The 24,168-nt window shown below is 46.6% G+C and overlaps 1 protein-coding gene across 2 annotated transcripts in view; it reads right to left on the reverse strand.

Annotated features, from left to right (window-relative positions):
• Window positions 1-24,168, reverse strand: part of PLXNA4 (plexin A4) — a 473,966-nt gene that overhangs the window by 66,121 nt on the left and 383,677 nt on the right. For both annotated transcript variants that reach the window (XM_061346821.1, XM_061346822.1), the window contains exons 11-16: window positions 21,510-21,606; window positions 19,828-20,018; window positions 13,933-14,084; window positions 12,773-12,890; window positions 7,524-7,660; window positions 5,726-5,893 (exon numbers count right to left, since the gene is read on the reverse strand). In XM_061346821.1, coding sequence (XP_061202805.1) covers window positions 5,726-5,893; window positions 7,524-7,660; window positions 12,773-12,890; window positions 13,933-14,084; window positions 19,828-20,018; window positions 21,510-21,606 — 863 coding nt within the window. The remainder of the gene's footprint in view (window positions 1-5,725; window positions 5,894-7,523; window positions 7,661-12,772; window positions 12,891-13,932; window positions 14,085-19,827; window positions 20,019-21,509; window positions 21,607-24,168) is intronic.

Raw genomic sequence — 24,168 nt, forward strand, 5'->3', positions numbered from 1 at the left:
GGAGAGATCACTCACCAGAAACCAGAAGAGACGTGTATAAACCAATTGCTCTTTCTCCACTGTCCTGGATTTTGGGCTGTGAGCTTTCATAATTATTGCTATTATTTCCTCTTGTTATTAATCTCTGCCACCTCAGACTACAAGGGATTTTGTGCCTTTACTCAGCTGACAGTTTTACATGTTCCAGACGTATCAGATGTGTGTACATATGTACAGATATAAGAGTGTGTGTATATATACAGAAATCCTTTTATTTAATCAACCAAGTCTGGGCACACAGTTTTAAACCCATGTGTTAAAAATTCTCTATTTGGTTTGGAAACCAAGCTTGCAGTCTCAGATCACAGTTACTAAGCACAGCCACAGATCAGAGAGGTGCTGAAGACACAAAATCACCCCTAAATCCTCTCCGGCTTGCAAATTAAGCACATAAAACCGTTCATGTGCATGAAATCCACCAGTCATTGCCTTTTGTGTCTGCAGCTGAATGCCCAGTCATGGTCACTTCTCAGCCAGGTCGGATCAGAGCCTGGTGACATGTTGCTGTCCAGCTAAACAACAGAGGTGCCAAGACTGTGAGGTTCCTGTCATGGTTTAACCCCAGCTGGTAAGTAAGCACCACACAGTCTCTCTCTCACTCCCCACCCCTTCCTCCCTCCCCCTGCTTTCAGAGAGATGGGGAGGAGAATCAAAAGAATGTAACTCCCACGGGTTGACATAAGAACAGTCCAGTAACTAAGGTATAACACAAAACCACTACTGCTACCACCAGTAATAATAATGATAAGGGAAATAACAAGGGAAGATAATACAACTGCTCACCACCCACCGATCGATACCCAGCACAACCCCAGCAGTGATCCAGCCCTTCCGGGTAAACTGCCCCCAGTTTATATACTGGGCATGATGTGCTGTGGTATGGAATACCTCTTTGGCTAGTTTGGGTCAGGTGTCCTGTCTCTGCTTCCTCCCGGCTTCCCCTCTTCCCTGGCAGAGCATGAGACTCAGAAAGTCCTTGGTCAGACTAAACATCACTGAGCACCAACTAAAACCACTGGTGTTATCAGCGCTGTTCCCAGGCTGAAAGTCAAAAACACAGCACTGCACTAAGCAGTCAAAAGTCAAAAACAAAGCACAGCACTAAGGAGAAGAATAACTGCTACTGCTGAACCCAGGCCACTTCCCTAATTTAACTCCTTATTATCCCAAAAGCTCTGAGCACAATCTTCTATCTGCAGACTCAGATAATTGCTGGACGTAACACAAATCAAACCCAGATCAAAAGTATTAATGGAGCCTCATGAAATTCAAGTTACCTGCCAGCACAGTGGGACTCTTTCTTTTTTTCTTGTTTTTTTGGCTATGGGAGTGAATTAGCAGTAATCTTTTCTTTATTGTCTTGGAAAATGGCACTTGAGAAGGTTTTAAGCCAGTCTCAGTACATTCATTCACTAATTTAGCAAAGCTGGTTTAGTAGCAATCATTTATCCCTCAAAACAGCTTAGCCCCACAGCCAGGAGTGATGAATCAGAGAAGCACAGTGGATTTGCTGTAATGAATCATACCACATAGCAAATATACTGCGTAACAGCCTCCTCCATCCATCTCTAGACCCACGTGTCTTGACTAACTTAATTTCTTGCTCAGTCTCATGACTGGAGTTGGCTGCACTTAGTCCTGCTCTGTGGGGAGGCATTACTCTAGTGCTTGTCTCCATCATGACCTGCTGGATGGAGCTCCACAGCTAACAGTTATAGTGATTAAAGCTGTCCCCAGCACCCTGAACCAGAATGGGTAATCCCAGATATTGCATCCTCACTCTCCGTGCCCTCCTCTGAGGTTATGAACCTTCAAAGTGATTTGAAATTACACAAGAAATAGGATGAAAGCCAGGTGAGCTGGTTAGGAAAGCTAAGGGTCAGATAGAATTAAACTTGGCTAGGGATGTTAAGGAAAACAGGAAGGGATTCTACAGGTACATAGCAAATAAAAAACAGATTAGGGAGAAAGTAGGCACCCTCAGGAAGCTCTCGGGTGAACTAGCTACACAGGATTTGGAGAAGGCTGAGGTTCTGAATGACTTCTTTGCCTCGGTCTTCTCTAGCAAAGGCTCTGACCGCACCACCCAAGTCTTGGAAGGCAGATGCAGGGACTGTGAGAATGAAGACCTTGGGCCCACTGTAGGAGAGGAATTGGTTTGAGACCATCTTAAAAATCTGAATGTGCACAAGTCCATGGGTCCTGATAAAATCCATCCGCGGGTCCTGAAGGAGCTGGCTAATGAAGTTGCTAAGCCACTGGCCATCATATTTGAAAAATCATGGCAGTCAGGTGAAGTTCCCGATGACTGGAAAAAGGGAAATATAACCCCCATTTTCAAGAAGGGGAAAATGGATGACCCGGGAATTACAGACCAGTCAGTCTCACCTCTGTGCCTGGCAAAATCTTGGAGCAGATTCTCCTGGAAGGCATGCTAAGGCACATGAAAAACAACAAGGTGCTTGGTGACAGCCAGCATGGCTTCACTAAGGGGAAATCCTGCCTGACCAATTTGGTGGCCTTCTATGATGGGGCTACAGAACTGATGGACAGGGGTAGAGCAGTTGATGTCATCTACCTGGATTTGTGTAAAGCGTTCAACACTGTCCCACATGACATTCTTGTCTCTAAATTGGAGAGACATCAATTTGATGAATGGACCACTCGGTGGATAAAGAACTGGCTGGATGGCTGCACACAAAGAGTTGTGGTCAATGGCTCAATGTCCGGCTGGAGACCAGTAACGAGTGGTGTCCCTCAGGGATCGGTGTTGGGACCAGTCTTGTTTAACATCTTCGTTGCTGACATGGACAGTGGGATTGAATGGACAGTGGGATTGAGTGCGCGCTCAGCAAGTTTGCCGATGACACCAAGCTGTATGGTTCGGTTGATATGCTGGAGGGAAGGAATGCCATCCAGAGGGACCTTGACACGCTTGTGAGGTCCCTGGCTGATGCCAACCTCATGAAGTTGAACCATGCCAAGTGCAAGGTCCTACACCTGGGTCGGAGCAATCCCAGACACAGCTACAGGCTGGGCAGAGAAGAGATTCAGAGCAGCCTGCGGAGAAGGACTTGGGGGTGCTGGTCGATGAGAAAATGAACATGAGCCAGGTTCAGTGTGCACTTGCAGCCCAGAAAGCAACCGTATCCTGGGCTGCATCAAAAGGAGCGTGACCAGCAGGTCGGAGGAGGTGATCCTGCCCCTTTACTCTGCTCTCGTGAGACCTCACTTGGAACATTGTGTACAGTTCTGGTGTCCTCAACATAAAAAGGACATGGATCTGTTGGAGGCCACGCGGATGCTCAGGGGACTGGAGCACCTCCTGTATGAAGATCGGCTGAGAAAGTTGGGGCTGTTCAGCCTGGAGAAGAGAAGGCTGCGTGGAGACCTCAGAGCAGCTTCCAGTATCTGAAGGGGGCCATAGGGATGGTGGGGATGGACTCTTCATTAGGGACTGTAGTGACAGGACAAGGGGTAATGGGTTAAAACTTAAATAGGGGAAATTTAGGTTGGATATAAGGAGGATATTCTTTCCTGTTAGGGCGGTGAGGCACTGGAATAGGTTGCCCAGGGAGGTTGTGAATGCTCCATCCCTGGCAGTGTTCAAGGCCAGGTTGGACGAGGCCTTGGGTGAGATGGTTTAGAGTGAGGTGTCCCTGCCCATGTCAGGGGGGTTTGGAACTTGATGATCTTAAGGTCCTTTCCAACCCTAACTATTCTATGATTCTATGATTAGGGCCACAGAGATGCTATGAGGGCTGGAGCAGCTCTGCTCTGGAGCCAGGCTGAGAGAGCTGGGCTGGGTCAGCCTGGAGAAGAGAAGACTCCTGAAGGGGAAACCTTAGAGGAGCTCCAGTGCCTAAAGGGGTTGCAGGAAAGTTGGAGAGGGGCTTGGGACAAGGGCCTGTAGGGACAGTCCAAGGGGAATGGCTTGAACCTGCCTGAGGGGAGACTGAGATGAGCTCTTAGGCAGAAGCTCTTCCCTGTGAGGGTGCTGAGGCACTGGCACAGGGTGCCCAGAGAAGCTGTGGCTGCCCCATCCCTGGCAGTGTTCAAGGCCAGGTTGGACACAGGGGCTTGGAGCAAGCTGCTCCAGTGGAAGGTGTCCCTGCCCATGGAAGGGGTGGAACTGGAGGGGCTTTAACCATTCTATGACCTGAGGCCAAGCAGAGAAAGTTCCCATACTGTAACTTTCCTGGGGAGAACAGGAGGATTCACTCTCCTGGGCTGTCAATCTTGCACCTTTTAACCAGCCCTGAACTCACTTTAATAATAAGGGAGTGAAGCAATTTCTCATTTCACTGATAACTTGAACTCTGCCTGAATATAACCCCCCAAATGGAAAATCCAGACACTAAAGCTTCAAGCCCAATGTGCAAAGATTCAATCCGGCTGAATCAGTAAATTCCTTCATGGAAATTAAAGGCACTAATTGATTTGTGAAAACAGCTTCTGGATGGGAGCTGAACTGGGGGGATTTACAAGCCCCAGCTCCTTCAATCAGTCTGGTTTGACAGGGAAGCAGAGAGCTGCTGTGGATGAATGAGGGGAGACTAAGAGTTCTTATTTTGTACCTTTTCCAAGGGAATATCAGAGCATTTAATGGCCAGTTTCTCTGTACCCAAGGCCATTTCTGCAGGCTTCTGAGAGCATCTGGGTGTCACTTCGACGCTGTGCACCAGCAATGCCTCCTCTAGACACCTTCACGTGAGCCCTCTGAATTCACCAAAGCAGCTTCGATGGAGTGAAGAGAGACAGAGATGACTAACGAGGAGAAAGGCTGTTTGATGGGGCAGGGACCAGGGCTCCCTTTCTACATCATCTCATGAGCAGTCCTGAGGCTTCCAGGCATGACAGCCAAACAAGCAATGCATAGTCTTTAGCTAGCAAGTCCATGAAGGCTGTGGAAAGGTAGGAATTGCTGCTTTCAAACACAAGGGAGATTCACCTCTCTAAGCACAGTTATTTGTACCCAGGTTTAATAGGTTGCTGACTGGTCCTGTTGCCATGCAAAGCTGTGGACCCAGCCCAGCGGGGCCTGAAACACAGCCATGACCAGAAGCATTAGGAATTGCAGCTTTTAAGGATACAAATGTGTATTTTAACCAGGCCCAGTGGTCTGTAATAGCACTCAGACAGGCAGAATCTTGGTGCTGGAGAGAAACCCTGGGCAGCAGTAAAGAGGGAGAAAGCTTCAACAATAACTTGGAGATTTCATAGAATCACAGAATGGTTTGGGTTAGAAAGGAACTTAAAGCTCATCCAGCTCCAACCTTTGGCACAGGCAGGGACCCCTTCCACTAGAGCAGCTTGCTCCAAGCCCCTGTGTCCAACCAGGCCTTGAACACTGCCAGGGATGGGGCAGCCACAGCTTCTCTGGGCACCCTGTGCCAGCGCCTCAGCACCCTCACAGGGAAGAACTTCCTCCTTATATATAACCTGAATCTCCCCTGTTTAAGTTTGAACCCATCACTCCTTGTCCTGGGCACCTAGCTTTGTAATCAGAGCATGAAACTAACAATACAAGCTTCTGGTGAGCATTTGCAGCTGGATGTTGCAAATCCACTTTTCAGTGAACACAATGCTTGGCAAGCACTCTTCTGCATCAAGGACCAATACAAACATATCAGTGTTGCATTAGAAAACCATGGGAGGTCTTCGGGGATGTCCATGGGATGCTTACCTGAAGATGCTCCACTCAGGCTCAATCCTCAGGATAGTTGGATCCTCTACATATTCATACTGCAACTCCTGATGTATCTTGGCCTTGTCCACTCTCACAGACACCTTCACCTTCTCAAAGCCTTCATCTGAGGCAGTGGTGTTACAGACAATGTGCTTCGCCGATCTCCTGTGAGCAGAAGCAAGTACATATAAGCCAGGTGCCACCAGCAGCACAAAACATGGTGCCAAAGAGAGACCAGCTACTTATTCTTATGTCCTGAGACTTTAACCTATGTGCTGTGGTAAAACTCACTGCTACAGGTATACACAGTGAGTAGCCATTTATCTGAGGAAGTGACATTGCCTTTTCAGTACTTTAAATAAAACCCCAAAAGCCATAATCTCTCATGTCCCAGAGTGAAAACTGAACCCCCAGGGAAGGCCAAACCAGACCAGTCTCCACAAGTATTTCTGTGTGATTAAATACATCATGGATGTTTCCTTCCTGCCTGCAGACATATTAAGCAGCAGCTCATAAAGAGGGGTGTTTGCACCTCAGCTTTCCAGTCCGGGGTAATAAAGTTAACTTAGCATTAGGACTCCAAGCCTTGTTTAAGTGCAGTCTGCAGGGACCTTTGCATAGAAGGTACTAATATAGTGGGAAGCATTTTATGATTACACTCAAAGAGGATTCTGCATAAACCTTTCCTTTTTGCCAGGGCTCAAAACCAGCTCCAGGTCTGAACATCCTATAAAAAGCCAAAAATCCAGGCTCCAAACACCTTCAATCTCCCCAGACTTGTGATCTGTGATGCAGCCTCATCTTATACTCTTAGAAAGCATAAAGCAGGGTGCATCCTTCCCTTGCAGCAAGGAACTCACTTCACTGACTGCACCCTCCAAGTGCTCTCCAAATTCCCATGAAAGACCAAGCTCAATCCCAGCTAAAACTCCCCAGTCTCTTCAATAAGCATCTCCAAGCAGCTGTGGGTCCCTGTTGGCTTTTTAAACCACAAGCTGTGACTTCACCCTCCTGAATTATAGATGTTAAATCACACCACAGCCATGACAGGCAGCTAAACAGGATCCCCACAGCCAGGGGAGGGAAGGGCATTGCCCCAAGTCAGTGGTCCCAGGTCTTCTGTGAATGAGCCCTTCTTCTGCCAAGCATATGCTGGGAGAAATGTGCCAACTTCATCTTCAGCCTCCACTGATATTGGCAGCGAAATGCATTGCTCTGGGTAGTTTTGAGCTGCAGGAGCCCCTGGGAATGGGATTCAGGCTCATTCTCACAGGGATCAGGGAACATTTCAGCAGGTAACACTGACATTAAGCCTCTCTGAACCGTGATTGAACAGGAGCCAACCCAGAGCTAAAATGTGGCAAATAATCCATTTCTTAGCACTACAGGACTATTCTGGGATAAAAGGGAGGTGTTTTAATACTTGGAACCGATGTTGTCAGATTTTCTTTGACAACTCAGCTAAAGGAGGGACATGAAAATGGATCTTTTAAACAACGTAGTCCCTGAGCAAGCAGCAAAGCAAAGGACTATGGAGAATTGTACTGGAATTTGACAAGGAGCCATGGAAAAAAGCACATCAAACACAGATCAAAACAATGAAATAAATCCTATTCTCCCACCCCAAAACATGCACAGCAAGGATGTGCACGGTGCAGAATGCAGAAGTCCCATTGCTGAATGAATAGCCACGGCCACAGACAAAGAAAGAGCTTGAGGGAGAGGAACAGAAGTGACTCGACTATAACTGCTCACATCGATTCAGGCACATACAGTAGCAAGGACTCATCTGTACCTGTAGAAGAGGCAGGGTTGTCGCCCAAAGGTCACGATGACATTACTGCCTGCGTTGAGGTTGTTGCCAGTAATTGTCACTTGGGTGCCACCTGACACTGGTCCCCGCTTTGGCTTGAGATCGGAGAGGGTCAGAGTCTGTGAAGGCAAAAGGTTGTGTTGAAAGCACAGCAGAGGAGCATTTTGGTGATGGAGAGAGGTAGGTACCCTCAGGGGTTAACCATGTGATAGGTGGACTTCAGAAGATGACCATACAGAGGAGCCTAGGTCAATGGAGGAGCCTAGGATTGACACCAGTCCTATCATAGGCATGAATGCCAAGCTGGTGGGATGAATTCAGACCTAATGCCATCTGTTCTCCTCACCCCTGCAAAATTAGGACTGCCCTTGGCTACCCTTAGAAATACTCTGCTTGCAAAGTCAGTTCCAGGCCTGGAGCAGCTGGAGTCATGATCTTCATCTCCATTGCTTGTTTGACACAGATCAGGTGTCGTCTTTGCTATCATGCAACACCACCTCTGCAAAATAAACTGGGTCCTGAACTGGTTGAGTGGATCTTGATGGGGACTTTCCACCTCCGAACTGTGGAGCTCACAAGTGATGAAAACATTGCTCTGAGCCCTACTGATCTGAGAAGGCAACAGAACCTGCTCTACAGCTCCAGAGGGATGCCTAAAAGCTGCCACTGTTCTCATGGGCTTTGTCCCTGGGAAGGAGAAGAGCTGTGGTTCAGCAGCGCATGTGAGCTCATGTCTTGCCTCTCCCACATGCCCACCTCATGACCCCAAATCTTTTCCTCTTATCAGACTTGGATGCTGAGACACTCTAGTATTCACAAGTGTCCTGCACTGGTACAGCATGGTGATGCTCATGTTGAGATGTACTCTGAAATGCTACAGCCCCAAAAGGAGCATTGTTCACATGAACTCCTTTTTCTTTCCTCTGCTGATATTCCAAACCTCTTTTCCAAACACAACACAGTGGCATATTAATATAGCAAAAAAAAGAGCACAATTCCTTTAGGACCCCCGAATCTCAAACCTCTTTTTTTTTACCTCCCTTTTCTCCCTTCTTCCCCAAACTAAGATAAAACACTTGCATTCTGAAGGCACAGATCACCCTGTTACCACAATGCGGAGAGGAGACATCCATTTTCAGGGAGAAATTTGGAGTTACAGTTTATTCTTTCATTTGCATTTTAATAGAAAAACTTTCTATTCAGTCCCAAGTGAAAAGCTACTATATGCATTTAAATGAAGATTATTTCCCCCTCCCTCCTCTTTAAGAATGATGACACAAATTCTTGAAGCTCCTCTGAACAAGTAGGTGCATAGTGCAGTCACCTCACTGAGCTTTGGAAACCATTAATCCATGTTTATAAACCCACCTGACACACATCACAGCTCCCTCTTTCACACACAGGGAGCACTCTCTGTCCCTGACCCTCTCTGGGTAACCATTTTGAAGAACAGCAGTAAGGTTTTGACTTTGCTTTTGTTCTAAATGCAGCTGCCTCATGGTGAAAGGGCTGAAGATGGAAATCAGACATATAGCTCTGCAGAAAGATCTGTTGTCAGAGCTGGACACTTCTTGTGTTTAAACTTGACTGATTTTGACATGATGGGCTGGAAACTGCTTTTATACTTTTCTAATACTCTAACAGACATTGGAATGAAAGATTCAGGAAGAGTATGCAGATGCAAAAGATGCTCTTCAGTGCTCCTCTTCATTTAGGGTACCACCTCAAGCTCTGATGGCATCTCCTCTTTGGTGTCTTACTGATGGCCAGCCCCACCAGCGCATTACTGTTGCTGTGAGAAAATGTTTGGGAATGGCCAGCTTGGTGCACAACAGCTATGCACCATAGTGGAACACTTGAGTTAAAGATCCAAAGCCCACTCCTGGATGGGTTATCTTCCTTCTCCTCAGAGGTAGATAAAAGCAGGCATGCCCTTTGAGGATCCTTGCAGACCAGATCTACCTGAGCAATGCTCTTTGCTAAAGCATTGCTGTGTCTCGTGCCAAGCTTACAAAAGGATTTGTGGCTCAGCTTTCAAAGTTGCAATAAACCATTAATTATTCACAGTGGCCTTCATAAATATTGCACAGCATGTTTGCAGTGAAACTCAGCCTCCAGACTATTGACCACTTCGTTGCTGGTGATGGAAAATGCAAGTGGGTCTGGTGGATCTGTAATAAGCTGAAGTGGTCAGTGACAATGAGTGAACCTTTCTAAGAACTTGCCTGCTTTCATCTGCTCCCCAACCCTTCCTTTCTTTCAGAACCTCCTCCAAACAAGCTGCCCACAAAGAAGGTGCCATTAGAACTATGTTTAAACTGACCTCATGGTGCATATAAAGACCTTGGTTCCCACTTCATTCCTCCTGGGGACAAGGGCAGAGCAAGATGTGACGAACACAGCATGTGTACCTGTGTTTCCTCTCTATAGGTTCAATAGCAGCAGTAGGAGCGGAAAGGTGGAAGAGAGACCTGTTGCAAATGCTGTCCTGGAAGAGGGTTTTAGAGGCAGACCCAGAGGAGTTCCAATCAGAGTAACCCACATCACCTGCACTGAGCCTAATATTCTCATCCAAAGCCAGTATAAAAGGCAAACTTCCTTCAGTATCTGAATTGAAAAGGGAAACTTCTTATTGATTGAAAGACCATGGAAATTATCATAGCAACAAAATGAATAGCTTAAAATAATTATTCTCATTTAGATCATTATAAATTTAATTTCATTATAGATTTCATTTCAGCCTGCAACCAAATGCTTTGTTTCCCTTTTGGCTTACTGTGCTTTCTAATGCAATTTGCGTTTTTGATCACAGATGAGTTTAAAGCAAACTAACAGCATTTTGGGTGTAGAAGTTCCGGCTATAAATGTGGAGAAGAACTCTTCTAACATCTCTAAACTAAGCTGCCTTCTTTTTAAAACACTGAAATGAAATACTCTGCTGAGTTCAACAAAACATCATCCCTTTTAGTTCTTGCAGGAGAAGGGAAGGCTGAACCCATTGGCCAAATGTGACCCTGTTTTGCTACCAACCTTTTGAAAAGCAGTTTTCCACTGGATTTACCATGAATCAGAAAGTGACATTTCTCTCCCATGTGATGCCCTTCCTTCATTTTCAAACATCTTCCTTCCCTTCAAGCTGCCACCCACTGCTGCAGGATGCCAAGGTACCTTGCAGTGCCTGCAATGACATCTCTACAATCCTGGCAGAAGCACTGAAGAAAACCAAACCACACCAACAAACACAGCTCCTGTTATGAAAGCAATGGATGCAGGAAAGAGCATGTGATGGGCAGGCTGAAGAGCATCTGTATTATTCTGTCTAGCATGACGGTATTGAGGAATTCAGCAGAGAAAACCCTGTTGACTTTATGCTCATGCACTGCTGGGATAGCTGGCAGCAGGAAAAAGCAGAGAGAGATGCTCTCACCGATGGACACAGATGATCAACATTAGACAGTAATTCCAAGAGTAGCAAAGGTGATACGCTGAAGTCCTGGAAAGAGCCCTTCTCTATGCCCCATGGGGCTATCTCTTAAGGTGTTTCTCTGCCCAACCACTTCAGTGGCATTGGAAAATGCAAATAATAGAGGAATTTCTGTAGCTCAAGGAGAAATACAGGATTTTGCATTCATTACCAGTTCCCTTTGCCTTAAAAAGATGCTGGGGCATATGAATACTGTCAGAAAGAAGCCATTCACTTGCAGGAGTTGACAGAATTTGATGGGAACAAAGAAACCATATCATCTCCAACCTGCACAGACCAAGGCCAGGCAATGCTTGCATGTCCCCAGCATGCCTGCATATTGAGGACAAGGGGCCTTTGAGGAACAAGCAGGTCTCTTGGACAAAGAGCATTGTTAGAAAGGAGCAAAAAACCCAAGTTGAGTATATAGCATGTGTTTGGCTCTCCTTTTCTCTTCCACTACAGCAAAGAGACAGTGTCCAGCTGAACTTGCACCATTATAGGGTGGAATCAGGACCAGAGCTCCTCTGACTGCTTTGCAAGCTGGCGTCATAACAAACAGCACAACAAACCAATTTGCCAGCCCCAGCAATCTAAATGGAGGAGTATGACTGTTCTCCAAGTGCCATCAGCATGCGCTGAGTGGAACTTCTGTGTGTCACCATCCCTAGGGACTTTTGATGATCTCCAAATTCCTCATGGCTAAGGCCTCTCTCCAAAACACCTACCCTTAAAAGCTAACTCCAGTTTAAGCTTGCTGGTATCTCTCGTTTTACCATGAAGCATCCACAACAGCTGCTCACTTGCACTGAGCCGCAGTGATGATCTACAGCTTATCCACAACCTGGATGGTGAATCGGTCCCTCCTGAGTTAGTGCTGCTCCTAGACACCCAGAAGATTATCACACAGACACCTTGAATGCTATATCTTGCAGAAACACCCACCACCACTATGGTGACTGTCTGTAGCCTGTAAATGGGAATTTATAGCAGAAGGTCACAGGCTTTGCACTGGCCCAACACCATAAGGTCTCAGGAAGCCTCTTGGGCTCACCGTCCCTTGAGCTGGGTGTCCCTGTGGTCACCAGTGTCCCATAGCCAAGGGCCTTGTACTCAACCCGCCTGAGCTCAGGGCTGGGGACACCCGGCATGGCCAAGGGCTGCTGCCCTGGGCAGGCTCTGCCCAGCAAACACCAACCCTTTGTGTACCCAGGCTGGGCACTGGGCAGCGCTGCCACTGGTGCTGGGGACCAGGAGGAGGGGATGGAGATACCCCTAGGAGGACCCAAGAGTGAGAAGGAAGAAACCCCATGATGCACATCACACTCCTCCCAGGGAAGACCTCAGGATGATAATGATTCCTCCTGGAGGACACTGGTGCCTTCAGCTACAGGGCCTGAAGGGGTACTGGTAGGGTAAGCATCGTGCCATGGAAAAGTAAGGCACTAGGGAAAGGTTTCTTTTCCTTTTTCTTTTTTATAGCATTTTTTAACTATTAATGAGGCTTTTCTGTACTAATTTGGACGATGACTGTATGTAACTGTAATTGGGCTAATAATCTGGACTATTATTAGATTGTTAAAACATTAATTAGGCAAGTTATTTTTGCTCCTAACAAGAGTCTGAAAAGAAATAAAAGGAATCAGTACATTGCTGCACTCAGAACAGCAGTGAAGAGCTCAGAGGCTGAACATGATCAAGGACAATGGATAGATGTAGCAAAGGGGACAAAGGACCGAGGACCTTCAGGGCTGAGGTAGGAGCTTACCATAAAGTAGTAGAGGTGTGAAGACCTGGCCATGAACTCCGGTTTGCACTCGGCCACACAGATTTCCACAAATCCGGCATGCTGGCTGGGCTTGGCCTCCCCCATCTCACACACAATCCTGTGGAGAAAACATGAACCAGAAGCAAGGTTTAAGGGATGGTTTGGATGGTTTGGGTAGGCTGGAATGGGAGCAAACAGCTCACAATGCTGGGGAATGGAGTGTAGACTTAACCCCTCCTCTTCTTCCCAACCCAGGAACCAAACTGGAATAAGTGATTCTTTAAAGAGTAGTGGCTTTTGGCTGTTGGCCCTTGGCAGAACAAATCATGGAATTATAGAATCAGAATCATAGAGTGGTTTAGGTTGGAAGGGACCTTAAAGATCATTCAGTTCCATACCCTGACACGGGCAGGGACACCTTCCACTAGAGCAGCTTGCTCCAAGCCCCTGTGTCCAACCTGGCCTTGAACACTGCCAGGGATGGGGCAGCCACAGCTTCTCTGGGCACCCTGTGCCAGCGCCTCAGCACCCTCACAGGGAAGAGCTTCTTTCTAATGTCTCATCTATATCACTCCTCTTTCAGCTGGTGTAAATGATCAGCTGGTGTAAATCAGCGTAGTTTCACTTAAATATACAGACAAATGCTGGGCTGAGGTCTGACCCCAAGGGTCCACTGTCCTCCAGTGCAGCTGTAAGGCTTACTGATGTCTCCTGCATGTTGAAAGCTGCTTTTTGGGACTGCTGCCCCCCAGACTGGAATTGAACATCCTTGTGTTATGTGAAAAACAGAGGATAACTTCAGGGCATGTGCCATGAGGATTATCTGAATGTACAATCCAAATATAGTAATAAATGGATCCAGGGAGGTTGTGAATGCTCCATCCCTGGCAGTGTTCAAGGCCAGGTTGGACGAGGCCTTGGGTAATATGGTTTAGAGTGAGGTGTCCCTGCCCATGGCAGGGGGGTTGGAACTTGAGGATCTTAAGGTCGTTTCCAACCCTAACTATTCTATGATTCTATGATTATTGCACTAAAGGAATGGCATCTTCCATTCCTCACTTCCAAGGATGGCTGGAATGGACAACTTAGAAGACCCTACAGTTAGTAATGGCTGTTACTAGGTGTGCTGTGGCCCACTGTCTGCCACACACCCAACTTACTGCTCTGCTGGGATGTACCCTTCCACCAGCGGTTTGCACTCAACTCCGGCCACTTTGACGTGAGATGCAATATCTCTGAACTCCAGGCCCAGGTTCTCCCCACGGATGGTCACTTTGGTCCCACCTTCACGAGGCCCCGTCACTGGGTTGATCTGGAGAAACAAGCCAAGACAAAGGAGAATAATGAAACTACCTATGTAAAGACATCAGCATGCTCTCAGGTGAAAGAAGAGACAATATCAAGTCTCTTTGTGACCTCTAGAGGCATTCATACTTATAAATGCTGAACAAACCTGCTCCAGATACATTACTTGGTCCAAATATATATCACACATGCCTCAAATGTCTTCTAACTACTTGAGAAACATCCAGAGATGAGTATGAGATGTTTTCTAGGTAGGGGGAGTGTTTTCTGATTGTGCAGCTGAGCTTTGCATTTTATAGACAGAATCATAGAATTGTTAGGGTGGGAAAGGACCTTAAGATCATCTAGTTCCAGTGAGCCATGGAAAGACAGCAGAGGGGCCTGCTGGAAAGAAATGGGAGAAAGAACAAGAAAAGAGCACAAACAGTTTCGTCCGGTCACTTTGAATCCTAAATTCCCAGCCCGAAGCACATGGAGCTTTTGATCTGTTCTGGAGGAAGGTGTTGGTCATGCATCACAAACTCAACATGTCCACCTGAAAGAAACAGCTGAGACAACATAAACAGCATATCAGATTAGGTATGGGGTAGGTGGACAGTCACTGAGACAGCATCAGTTGCTGTGTGCCAACATGTATTTCTGAGAGAGCTCCAAATGCCTTCATGGAGAGCTGAGGCCAGGTGAAAAGATATGGGAGCTTGGACAGCGTATTTGTAGGGTGGACAGCCCCTGAGCCCCAGCATGGATGAATGGCTACCCAACCATCCCAGTGGCTTGTGGCATGATGTTTGCATCCCAGTCTGGACCTTCACCAGACCCTAGCAGGGGTAGGATCGCTATGTCTTGTGTTGAGCAGCAGAGCCAAAGCACCACCTAACCTCCAAAGCTCAGCTCCCCTCACTGCAGGGCCTCACTCAGAGCTGTCTATCTCTGTGGAGTATATCTGGCCCATTCTGCGTCACATCCATCACCCTGGTACAGAGCCCAGTGGAAATTAGCATCAGAGTTGAATTGAACAACACATAAATCATGGGGCTGGCCCTTAATTCTCGCAGTTCTGCACTGTTATTCACTGTGCCCAAATGCTTTGCCATACAACTGGTTAGTTGAAAGGGGTTTCAAACGTTGCTTTCAAAGGGTATTCCCTGCTGCCCACTCTGGGTGCCGTCTGCCAGCATTGGCAAGGCTTTGTCTGCAGTGAGGAAGGGGAATTCCCTGTCTGAGGTCCCTACCCACTGTCCAATGGTTTTGCCAACTGGGAGTCTCGGCCTGGCAGCAAGACCCTTGCATGGCAGTTGGACTGGAAGGGAAAACTGAGGCAATGGCACAAGCAGGGCTGGTCGTGACCCCTTTCCAGTGCTGAGACTGATTTCCACACATTTAGAAGGTCCATCTGTAATAAAAAGGAGATACCTTGACATCTTTAAGAGATATTTTAGTTTAGGATACTTAATTTCAGGTATCACGAACAACCTCCTGAATGTGTCTTTGACTATACACGGAATCAACAGGGGTTAACAAATATATAGCACAGATGATCACAGACAAGCCCTTGGACCTGTAATGTTGTGTTCCATACACACAACCTTTGCAGTACAAGATCCCTGCAGCACCATGATCTCAGGTCCAAAAGCCACAAATACCACTTGAGCCAACAAAATCAGAACCAGGGCAGGTTTATTCCTACTCCAAAAGTCACCAAGATACTGAAGACCTAAAGAGAAAATAGCTTAATATTCATAAATCTGAGAGGTGAAATGGTCATTTGGGTTGACTTTGACCTTTGAATGGTCTGTGGTGATGAGATTGGTGGAAAAGTCAAAAATGGATAAGAAGAGGGGGAAGGAGAGAGGCATTTGTGGTTATTGTCCATGAAATTAAGAAGGTATCTTTAAAAATTAGGATGAAAAGGAAATTTCTATTCCAGGAGAAACTAATCCCGGTTGTCTCAGCTGGGGACTCAACACTGAAAACTTCCAAAAACGAGAATTGCAAAATATTTTTGTTCTGAATCACTAATAAATATCTATTCAAGTGAAGTTCTTCTGTTTGAAATACCTATTTTGCTGACATTAGTTAATCTCCTGATAAATCACTATATGAATGATGTTGGAAGGCAATCTAATAAGTACTCAAAATGAAAAAGTTAAACAAAAAGATAGACTTAAAGTCCTATAATTTGTTTTAGTTCCTTATATATTTGCAAGAATTCCCCATGGAATACTTTGATTCAGTTTTGTTGTATTAAACCTACCATCAAGTGGTTTTTACTTGTTCTAGTAAGGTAGGTGTCTGGCAAGCTAGATCCGTGGTTAATTAGGGCTCACCTATGCTTGAAAGAGCTTGCTAGCATGGGCTGTACATCTCATAGCAGGGCAAAAGAGGATTTTTTCTCTTGTATGACTAGCACCATTACCCTGAATGAAAGAAAGGGTAGCAGTGAAAAGGAATGTCTTGCTGGAAAGCCCCGTTTCTTTGGAATTAAGGGTGATTTTAAGACCAAAGCTTCACTGCAGAAGTCACAAGGAACTCAGTGGTGACATTATCACCCCTCTTCTATTTCTGTCTAAACCATGAGATCTTTATAAAACCTTGCTATGACGCAAAAAAGCATCAACAGAAACTTCCCCGAGTGAAGCCAGCAAAACACCTCTGAACACCTCCACTGGGTGATTTTTGATTGGTAAAAGCCAGCTTCAAAACCCACTTATTTCTGTGAAACAGGAGGGCCTGGGATTCTCCCAGGAGCATGTGGGAGATGTCTCAACCCCAACCCGTTGCAGTCCCAGAGATGTGTACCAGGAGAAGGTGCTACCACTGTTTCACAGCAAGAGAGAAGGAGCCTGTTTCTACCACGAGTGCAAAAATATGGAACAAGACCTGTCAATTTGGGAAAGGAAAACACAAGAAAGGATACAAATGGTGCCAGGAAGCCTCAGCTTTCTCTTGAAGACCCAGAGCTGCGACACTGCATTACCATTGACACCCTCCTCTTGTATCACCCCAGTGCTCGAGCTTGTCACTCCTAAAGGAGGTTTTGTGACAATATAAATGCAAGAGCTAGTAAGTAAGTGCAGGTTATAGGAAGCTCTGTGCTGGGTATGTGTGTGACCGTGTGTAAGTGCAAGTACATGTGTTGTTTCTCCTCTGCCTGCACAGATATGATATTGCCCTGGATCCACTCCAGTATATGCATGCTCTTACCAACTGCCCCAGACCTACCATTAGCTGCAATATACATCCAGTCACTTGAGATTACTTCCAAGCTAATGGCTCAGAAAAAGACTTTCCAAGAGCTACTTATGATTGCACCAAGCAGCTGGAATATTTCATAGGCAAATATTGCAATGATCTGTTTGAGCTTTGGGAGCTGTTGGAGGAAATGCCAGCAGAATTAGAGCTGTGTCCCCTCTGCAGCTGTAGGGTGGAGAATGAGTGCTTTGCAGTACATAAAGAGACTGGAGATGCAGGTTTGGGGTTAAAGCATGACAGAGAAATGTGGATGGGCCTTCAGGACATCATAGTATTGCATGGCCCTTGTGTTTTGGACTTCTGCTTTACTTAGTCATCACAGAACCATAGAATCTTAGGATGGTTTGGGTTTGAGCTGGAAGGGACCTTAAAGATCATCTTGTTCCAACCCCTCGCCATGCCATCTTCCCAGTGCCAAATTCTATGAATCTGTGCAAAATTTCTGACTCTTTCTCAAGGTTTGAAAATCTGTAAAGATTCAAAGGAAGTTTTCCTTATTTTCCAACAATTTTCAAGACCTCAAAGCTGAACTTTCAGATTGAACTGCTCATTTTGTCGGTCTGGATTTGGTTTCACAGCTTCAAGTGGTTTTGGTGGGCTCAAAATACCAGCATCACATAAATCCAAGCATGGTGGAAACCTCTACCCTGGAAACATCAGAATAAGCCTGGCACTCCAGCAGTCCAACTGAGTACCTCAGGGACAATCCCCCTTATTTGGGACTGATGAATGAGAGGAAGATGGATCAAAACACAGTAAGAGGGGTTATTTCCAGTAGCATCTCCGAATAACAGATTCTACCCAGCCTTTGTTTTCACATGCATGTACATTCCTTTAGGGCTTATCCATAACATGCAAACATTTTGATTCTTAACCAAATATAACTGAAAATCATTTTTTGCTTTCTAGGAAGATAACTCACCTGATTATTCCTATTAAACTTGACCATGGAGGTTGGATTTTCCTCCTTTACATATCCCCTTACCTTCTCTGTCTCATTTTCCTCCTTAGTTTCCCCAGAATAAGTCCCAAGCCACCCTGAAAGGGTACTCATGTTAACTAAGACATGGTGACTGAGAAATACTTACAGAACGAGGAAGTTTATAAGGATGGAGCACTAGTTTTCAGGACTCAGATCTGTCCTGCTGTGTGCCTTATGACCATGAAAATGGTGCACATCATGACAAAGCATCCTTAGACAGCAGACAAAAACCCCTTTAGACTAAAGGAATGATTTTCCTCTCTTGCCTTCTCCCCCTTCCTCTGCTCCTTTTCTCTACGGTCTTTCTATTCTCGTACCTCCTCTTTGTACCTATCCCTCAGCTCTTCCTTTGTCACAGTCAGCACAATAGGAAACCTGAAGAACACCATTATCCTGCAGGTCCTTCCTCCAAGCCTTGCCTTCATTCTCTTCATCACTTAATAGGACTTTTCCAAACTTTGTGTAGTCCAGGCTTGATCTTCCCTCCTCCTTGAGCCTTCAAAGGGGGAAAGCTGACAGCGACACAGGCCTTTGTTTGCTCTATGGAGATTTCTTTCACCATGCAAAGTCAGCCAGGAAAACAGAAGAGCATTAGTCTGATGAAGTCAGTGGAGTCTTGTACACTAACATTGTCCATGTCATGCTGCCAGAAAGCATGAACTACAATCTGCTCCCTTCCTTGACCTCCTGTCAGCAGAGCACAAACCACTCTGGGATCACTTAACATCTCCTCCTCAACCAGGCTGGCCAGAGAGGCTATTTCAAGACAGTGGGGCCCCTCTGATTACCCTCACATTGCCCATTTGGGATGCCCCAGAGCATTCTGTCTCACCTTTAGCTCTTCCTCTAGAAGCCAAAGGTCTCATGAAGGCTTCATTTCACATCAACTAGCCCTGTGTTGGCAGGTCATAGAATCATAGAATCACAGAATAGTTAGGGTTGGAAAGGACCTTAAGATCATCAAGTTCCAACCTCCCTGCCATGGGCAGGGACACCTCGCTCTAAATCATATTACCCAAGGCCTCGTCCAACCTGGCCTTGAACACTGCCAGGGATGAAGCATTCACAACCTCCCTGGACAACCCATTCCAGTGCCTCACCACCCTAACAGGAAAGAATTTCCTCCTTATATCCAATCTAAACTTCCCCTGTTTAAGTTTTAACCCATTACTCCTTGTCCTACCACTACAGTCCCTAATGAAGTGTCCATCCCCAGCATCCCTATGTGCCCCCTTCAGATACTGGAAGGCTATGGGCCTCCAGCAGACTACATACTACTGATTCATGTTCACATTGACTACAGTGGGACTCTGATGCCCTGCTCAGATGTTGTAGTTACCTAAAACTGTGTGCCCAACTTTGAAGGCCACCATAGCCTCCCATCCCCAAGGATGTCTGTGGCTTTGCTTGACCCAGCAGAACTCAACCCTCACCAAACCAAAGAGAAAGCAGTAAAATAACCCAAAGAAAGGGTACAAGAGGGAATACCCCAACTTCTTGCAGATCCATGACTTACATCCGTGATCTTGGGGTTGGTGCATTTGCCCTTGGTGCTGGACAGCTCCAGCCACTGGCTGTCCTGGGCTGGGCAGTGCTGCTTCAAGGTGCACTGGTTCTGTCCCTCGCACCAGCCGCACTCGAAGTCTGGGTCAGCTTTAAGGCAGAGTCCGCAGCTATCCCGCATGGCCCCACACTTGTACAGGTGAACTGCAGGGATAGGAAAAGAGAAAGGACCTCAGAGATGCTGATAGCACAGAACAGTGGTGGGATGAAGGCAGAATGAAGAGTGAGACAGGGGAAGGTGTTCAGTGATGCATGTCCCAGAGGCAGGATGGGACCTCTCCAGAGGGATGAATAATTGGGGAAAAAATGCTTACATCCTTCTTGAAATTATAGAATGGTTTGGGTTGGAAGGGAGCTTAAGATCATCCAGTTCCAACACCTTGCCATGGGCAAGGTCACCTTGCACAAGACCAGGTTGTTCTAAGCCCCATCCAGCCCCACTGAACAGAAATAAACTGCAGTTGTCAAGAGTTATTTCCCCATGAAAAGGGCATTTGGAAGCTGAGAGAGGACAGCAGTGTGAACATGGGCTGTGCCATTCTGCTGGATGCCAGGGCTAGACAAGGGTCTCCAGCCTATTGTGTTTACTGTGTGGATTTAACCTTCAAGAGCCACTGTTTTGGGGAAGTACCGTGCAGGACCTTTTGCATCCAGAGTGGCTATTTAATAAATCACAGAAAGAGCTCACAGAGGTGGGTGCAGGGGGAGAAGGACAGGAAGGGGTCATGCCATGGGGAGAAGAGCTGCCTTCTGCATTGCTTCAATGTGGTGTTGGTGAAAACCTCACCCACCACCCCTCAGCATAAGAGGGGATTTGAAATGGTTTGAGAGTAACAAGGGAGTACCTGATGGGGAGAGATGGAGAGGAAGAAGATGTGGAAAGTATCCAAGAAAAGAGAAGGTAAAGCAAGGGAGGGAGAAAGGTCTGAAGGGTGGTGATGTGAGAAGAAGAATCTCTAGGTCTGAGCTGTAAATGCAGAGCATCCAGGTTGCCTGGGGAAAGGCTTCAGGGTAGCTGAGGGTGATGAACATGAAGGAAGAAGATGTGAATGGACCATCCGTCTCCAGCAAAAATGCCTGCCTTAGGGTCATGGCTGGATGTGCAATATCCCTCTGTGAGAGGCACATCAATCCTGTGGCAGTTAAACAGCCAGGCTTTGGACAGGAGGTAGATTTGGGTCCTTTGCTATGATCACTGTATTTTGTTCAGTTTTCCCACTGGTGAGCTGCAGCCCTTCTCCTCCCCCTCTCCCTTCCCCTCTTCATCATTACATTGCCTCTGAGCAGAGCATGCCCGGTCTCCTGGCATGCTGAAGAGCATGACTGCAGGAGAAATAAAGAGGGGGAGAAAGCTGGAGAAGAAGGGGCATAAAAACGAGACAAAAACGTGGGGAGAAGAAGGAGGCGAAGATGATGAAGGAACAGGGGAAGCAACACAAGTGGGAGGGAGAGTCATATCTGCAAAGAGGGGAAACACATGACAAAAAGCACACCAAATGGTAATTTGAAGAGTGCAGAGAACAACTATGTACCAGACAGCGCTGGGAGATGGTGGCAGCTTTGTTAAGTGTAGGGAGCGATGCAGCCCGTTGCTAAGGTTACTGCTTCCAAGGACAAGTTGAAATAACTCTTTACCTTTGTTCTGTGCAGGGTTGTCAATGTTGAAATTCCCGTTCCACACGACTGTCAGCTCCACTGGCAGGCTGTTAATCTCCATCCCTTCGTAGGAATACTAAAAGTGGAAGAGGAAAAACAAGAGAAACCCCAAACCAGGCTTAGATGGTGCCCTCAGGTGGGGAGGAGAAGGGATCAGGCAAGTTGTGAACAGGAGAAATGGAGCTGTCAGCTACCTCCCTAATCGCCATTACTGGGATGCTCTCAAAGTTGTGGTGCTCAAACAGAGCAAGCCGTGCCCCTATGAATACCCTACTTACCCATTAGGTGAATGTTCCATTAATAAAATAGAATCAACCAGGTTGGAAGAGACCTTTAAGACCACAGACTCCAGCTGTTCCCCAGCACTGCCAAGGCCACCACTGCCACATGGCACTGAGGCCTCATCTCCACACTGTGTGAACACTTGCAGGGACGGTGCCTGCAGCCCTGCCCTGGGCAGCCTGTTCCAATGCCTGAGCACCCTCTGGGGCAGGAATTGTTCCTCAGCTCCATCTAAACCTGCCCTGGTGCAGCTTGAGGCCGTTTCCTCTTGTCCCATCCCTTGTTCCTTGGGAGCAGAGCCCAGCCCCTCCTGGCTCCATCCTCCTGTCAGGCAGTTGGAGGCAGCCATCAGGTCCCCCTGAGCCTTCTCTTCTCCACACTGAACCCCCCAGGTCCCTCAGCCCTTCCCCATCACACTTGTGCTCCAGGCCCTGCAACAGTTCCATTGCCCTTCTCTGGAAGACGGACCTGCTGCCACCTGCCCTGATGTCCAGTGCCATCACAGCACGAGTTGGTCTGTGCATACGATGGGGTTTCTCTTGGAAATCTAACTTCTAGGTATTGAGCACAGCTCTGAAGGATATTTTGCCAACTTTTGGGTGCATCACTAAGGTGTTCATTATGCACTGTGGGTCTACCATCCACATAAACCTCTGCTGTGTACTCCATGGAGGCTGAGAATGTATGTAAGGTTAGCCACCCTAGTGACCGTATGATCCCAGACTGGTTTGGGTTGGAAGGCACCTTAAAGCTCATTCAGTTCCAAACCCCTGAGACAGGCAGGGACACTTTCCACTAGAGCAGGTTGATCCAAGCTGAGTCCATCCTTGCCTTGAACACTGCCAGGGATGGTGATACATTGAACAACTCCTGGAAGCTGAGTGAGGTCTCAGAAAGCATATCATGGAAATACCTTTAAATAGGGGAAAGAGGAGGTTCTGTGTAATTATAAACCTGTCAGCCTAACTTTGCTTCCCAGAAAAAAAGTACATCAAATTATTAAACAATCAATTTATAAGCACCTGCGAGATGATAAGGTGATAAAAATCAGCCAGCATAGATTTATCAAGAACAAATTGTGTCAACCCAATCTAATTTCCTTTTTTGACAGCGTTAATGGTTCTGTGGATAAAAGGGAAGTAGCAGATGGGCTTTATCTTAATTTCAGTAGAGCATTTGCTACTGTCCTACAAGAGAGCCCCATAAACAAACTAGGGAAATATCATCTAAAGGAAACCACCATAAGGTATATGCAAAAGATGCCAAAAATAAAGAAGTCAGATAACTCAATGTCAGGCTGGGGGGGTGTGTTTTAAATGGAATATTATCCTGGGTCTGACATTATTCAGTATTTTCACTACTGACTTGGATGATAGACTACAGATTCCATAAATGACACTGTTCCAGAAGAGGGTGCAAGAACACCCAAAAGCTGGGTTAAGAATTCAAAACAAACTTGACAAATGATAGAACCAGGCCAAAATCAACAAAGTGAAATTCAATACAAGCCAGTCCCAACTGTTCTTCAGTGGGAGAAATCAATGCTAACAAGTAAGAAATTGGAGTGATTGGCCAGTGCTGCGGGAATGGGTCTGGAGACTACTGAAGATCACAAACAGATTGTGAATCAACAATGCCATATTGCTGCCAAAAACACAAGCAAATCTCATTTGGGGATGTATGAGAGTTCATTCCACACATAAAGCCCCAGGGGGTAGTTATTTTTCCCTTCTCCGAACCAGAAAGACTTCAGCTGGAATAGGAGGTATCCAGTTTCCAGGAAATACGTATTAAGAAAGTCATAGAAATCTTCAGAGAGAGTTAAACAGACTTAAACACTTGTCAGGCACAGTCTAGTACACAGACCTGGCCTTAACAAAGGAAATGGAAGTTGATCTCTGGAGGCCCTCTCCACTCAGACAGCTCCCTCACACATGGTGCTTAGTGGATTTTACAGGCTAGAATTTGAGTTGCCATGAGCCAGTTCACACAGGGTTCACCCATTTGCCCGTCACATCCTACTGCCCACCTCCATCAACAGCTTCCATCCAACACTTCACCAACAGGCAAAAAGCCTCATAATGAGAAAGGAGGCCACAGAATCACAGACTTAACCAGGTTGGAAAAGCCCTTTAATCTCATCCAGTCCAACTGTTCCCAGCAGTGCCAAGGCCACCACTAACCCATGGCACTGAGGCCTCGTCTCCATGGGGTGTGAACACTTGCAGGGACACTTGCAGACTGCAGCCCTGCCCTGGGCAGCCTGTTCCAATGCCTGAGCACCCTCTGGGGCAGGAATTGTTCCTCAGCTCCATCTAAACCTGCCCTGGTGCAGCTTGAGATGGTTGCTTAAAGG

This window comes from Neopsephotus bourkii, unplaced genomic scaffold (assembly GCF_033783945.1).
Source record: "Neopsephotus bourkii isolate Nb327-2 ecotype Australia unplaced genomic scaffold, CSIRO-AGI_Nbou_v1 NB_281, whole genome shotgun sequence".
NCBI lineage: Eukaryota > Metazoa > Chordata > Aves > Psittaciformes > Psittacidae > Neopsephotus > Neopsephotus bourkii.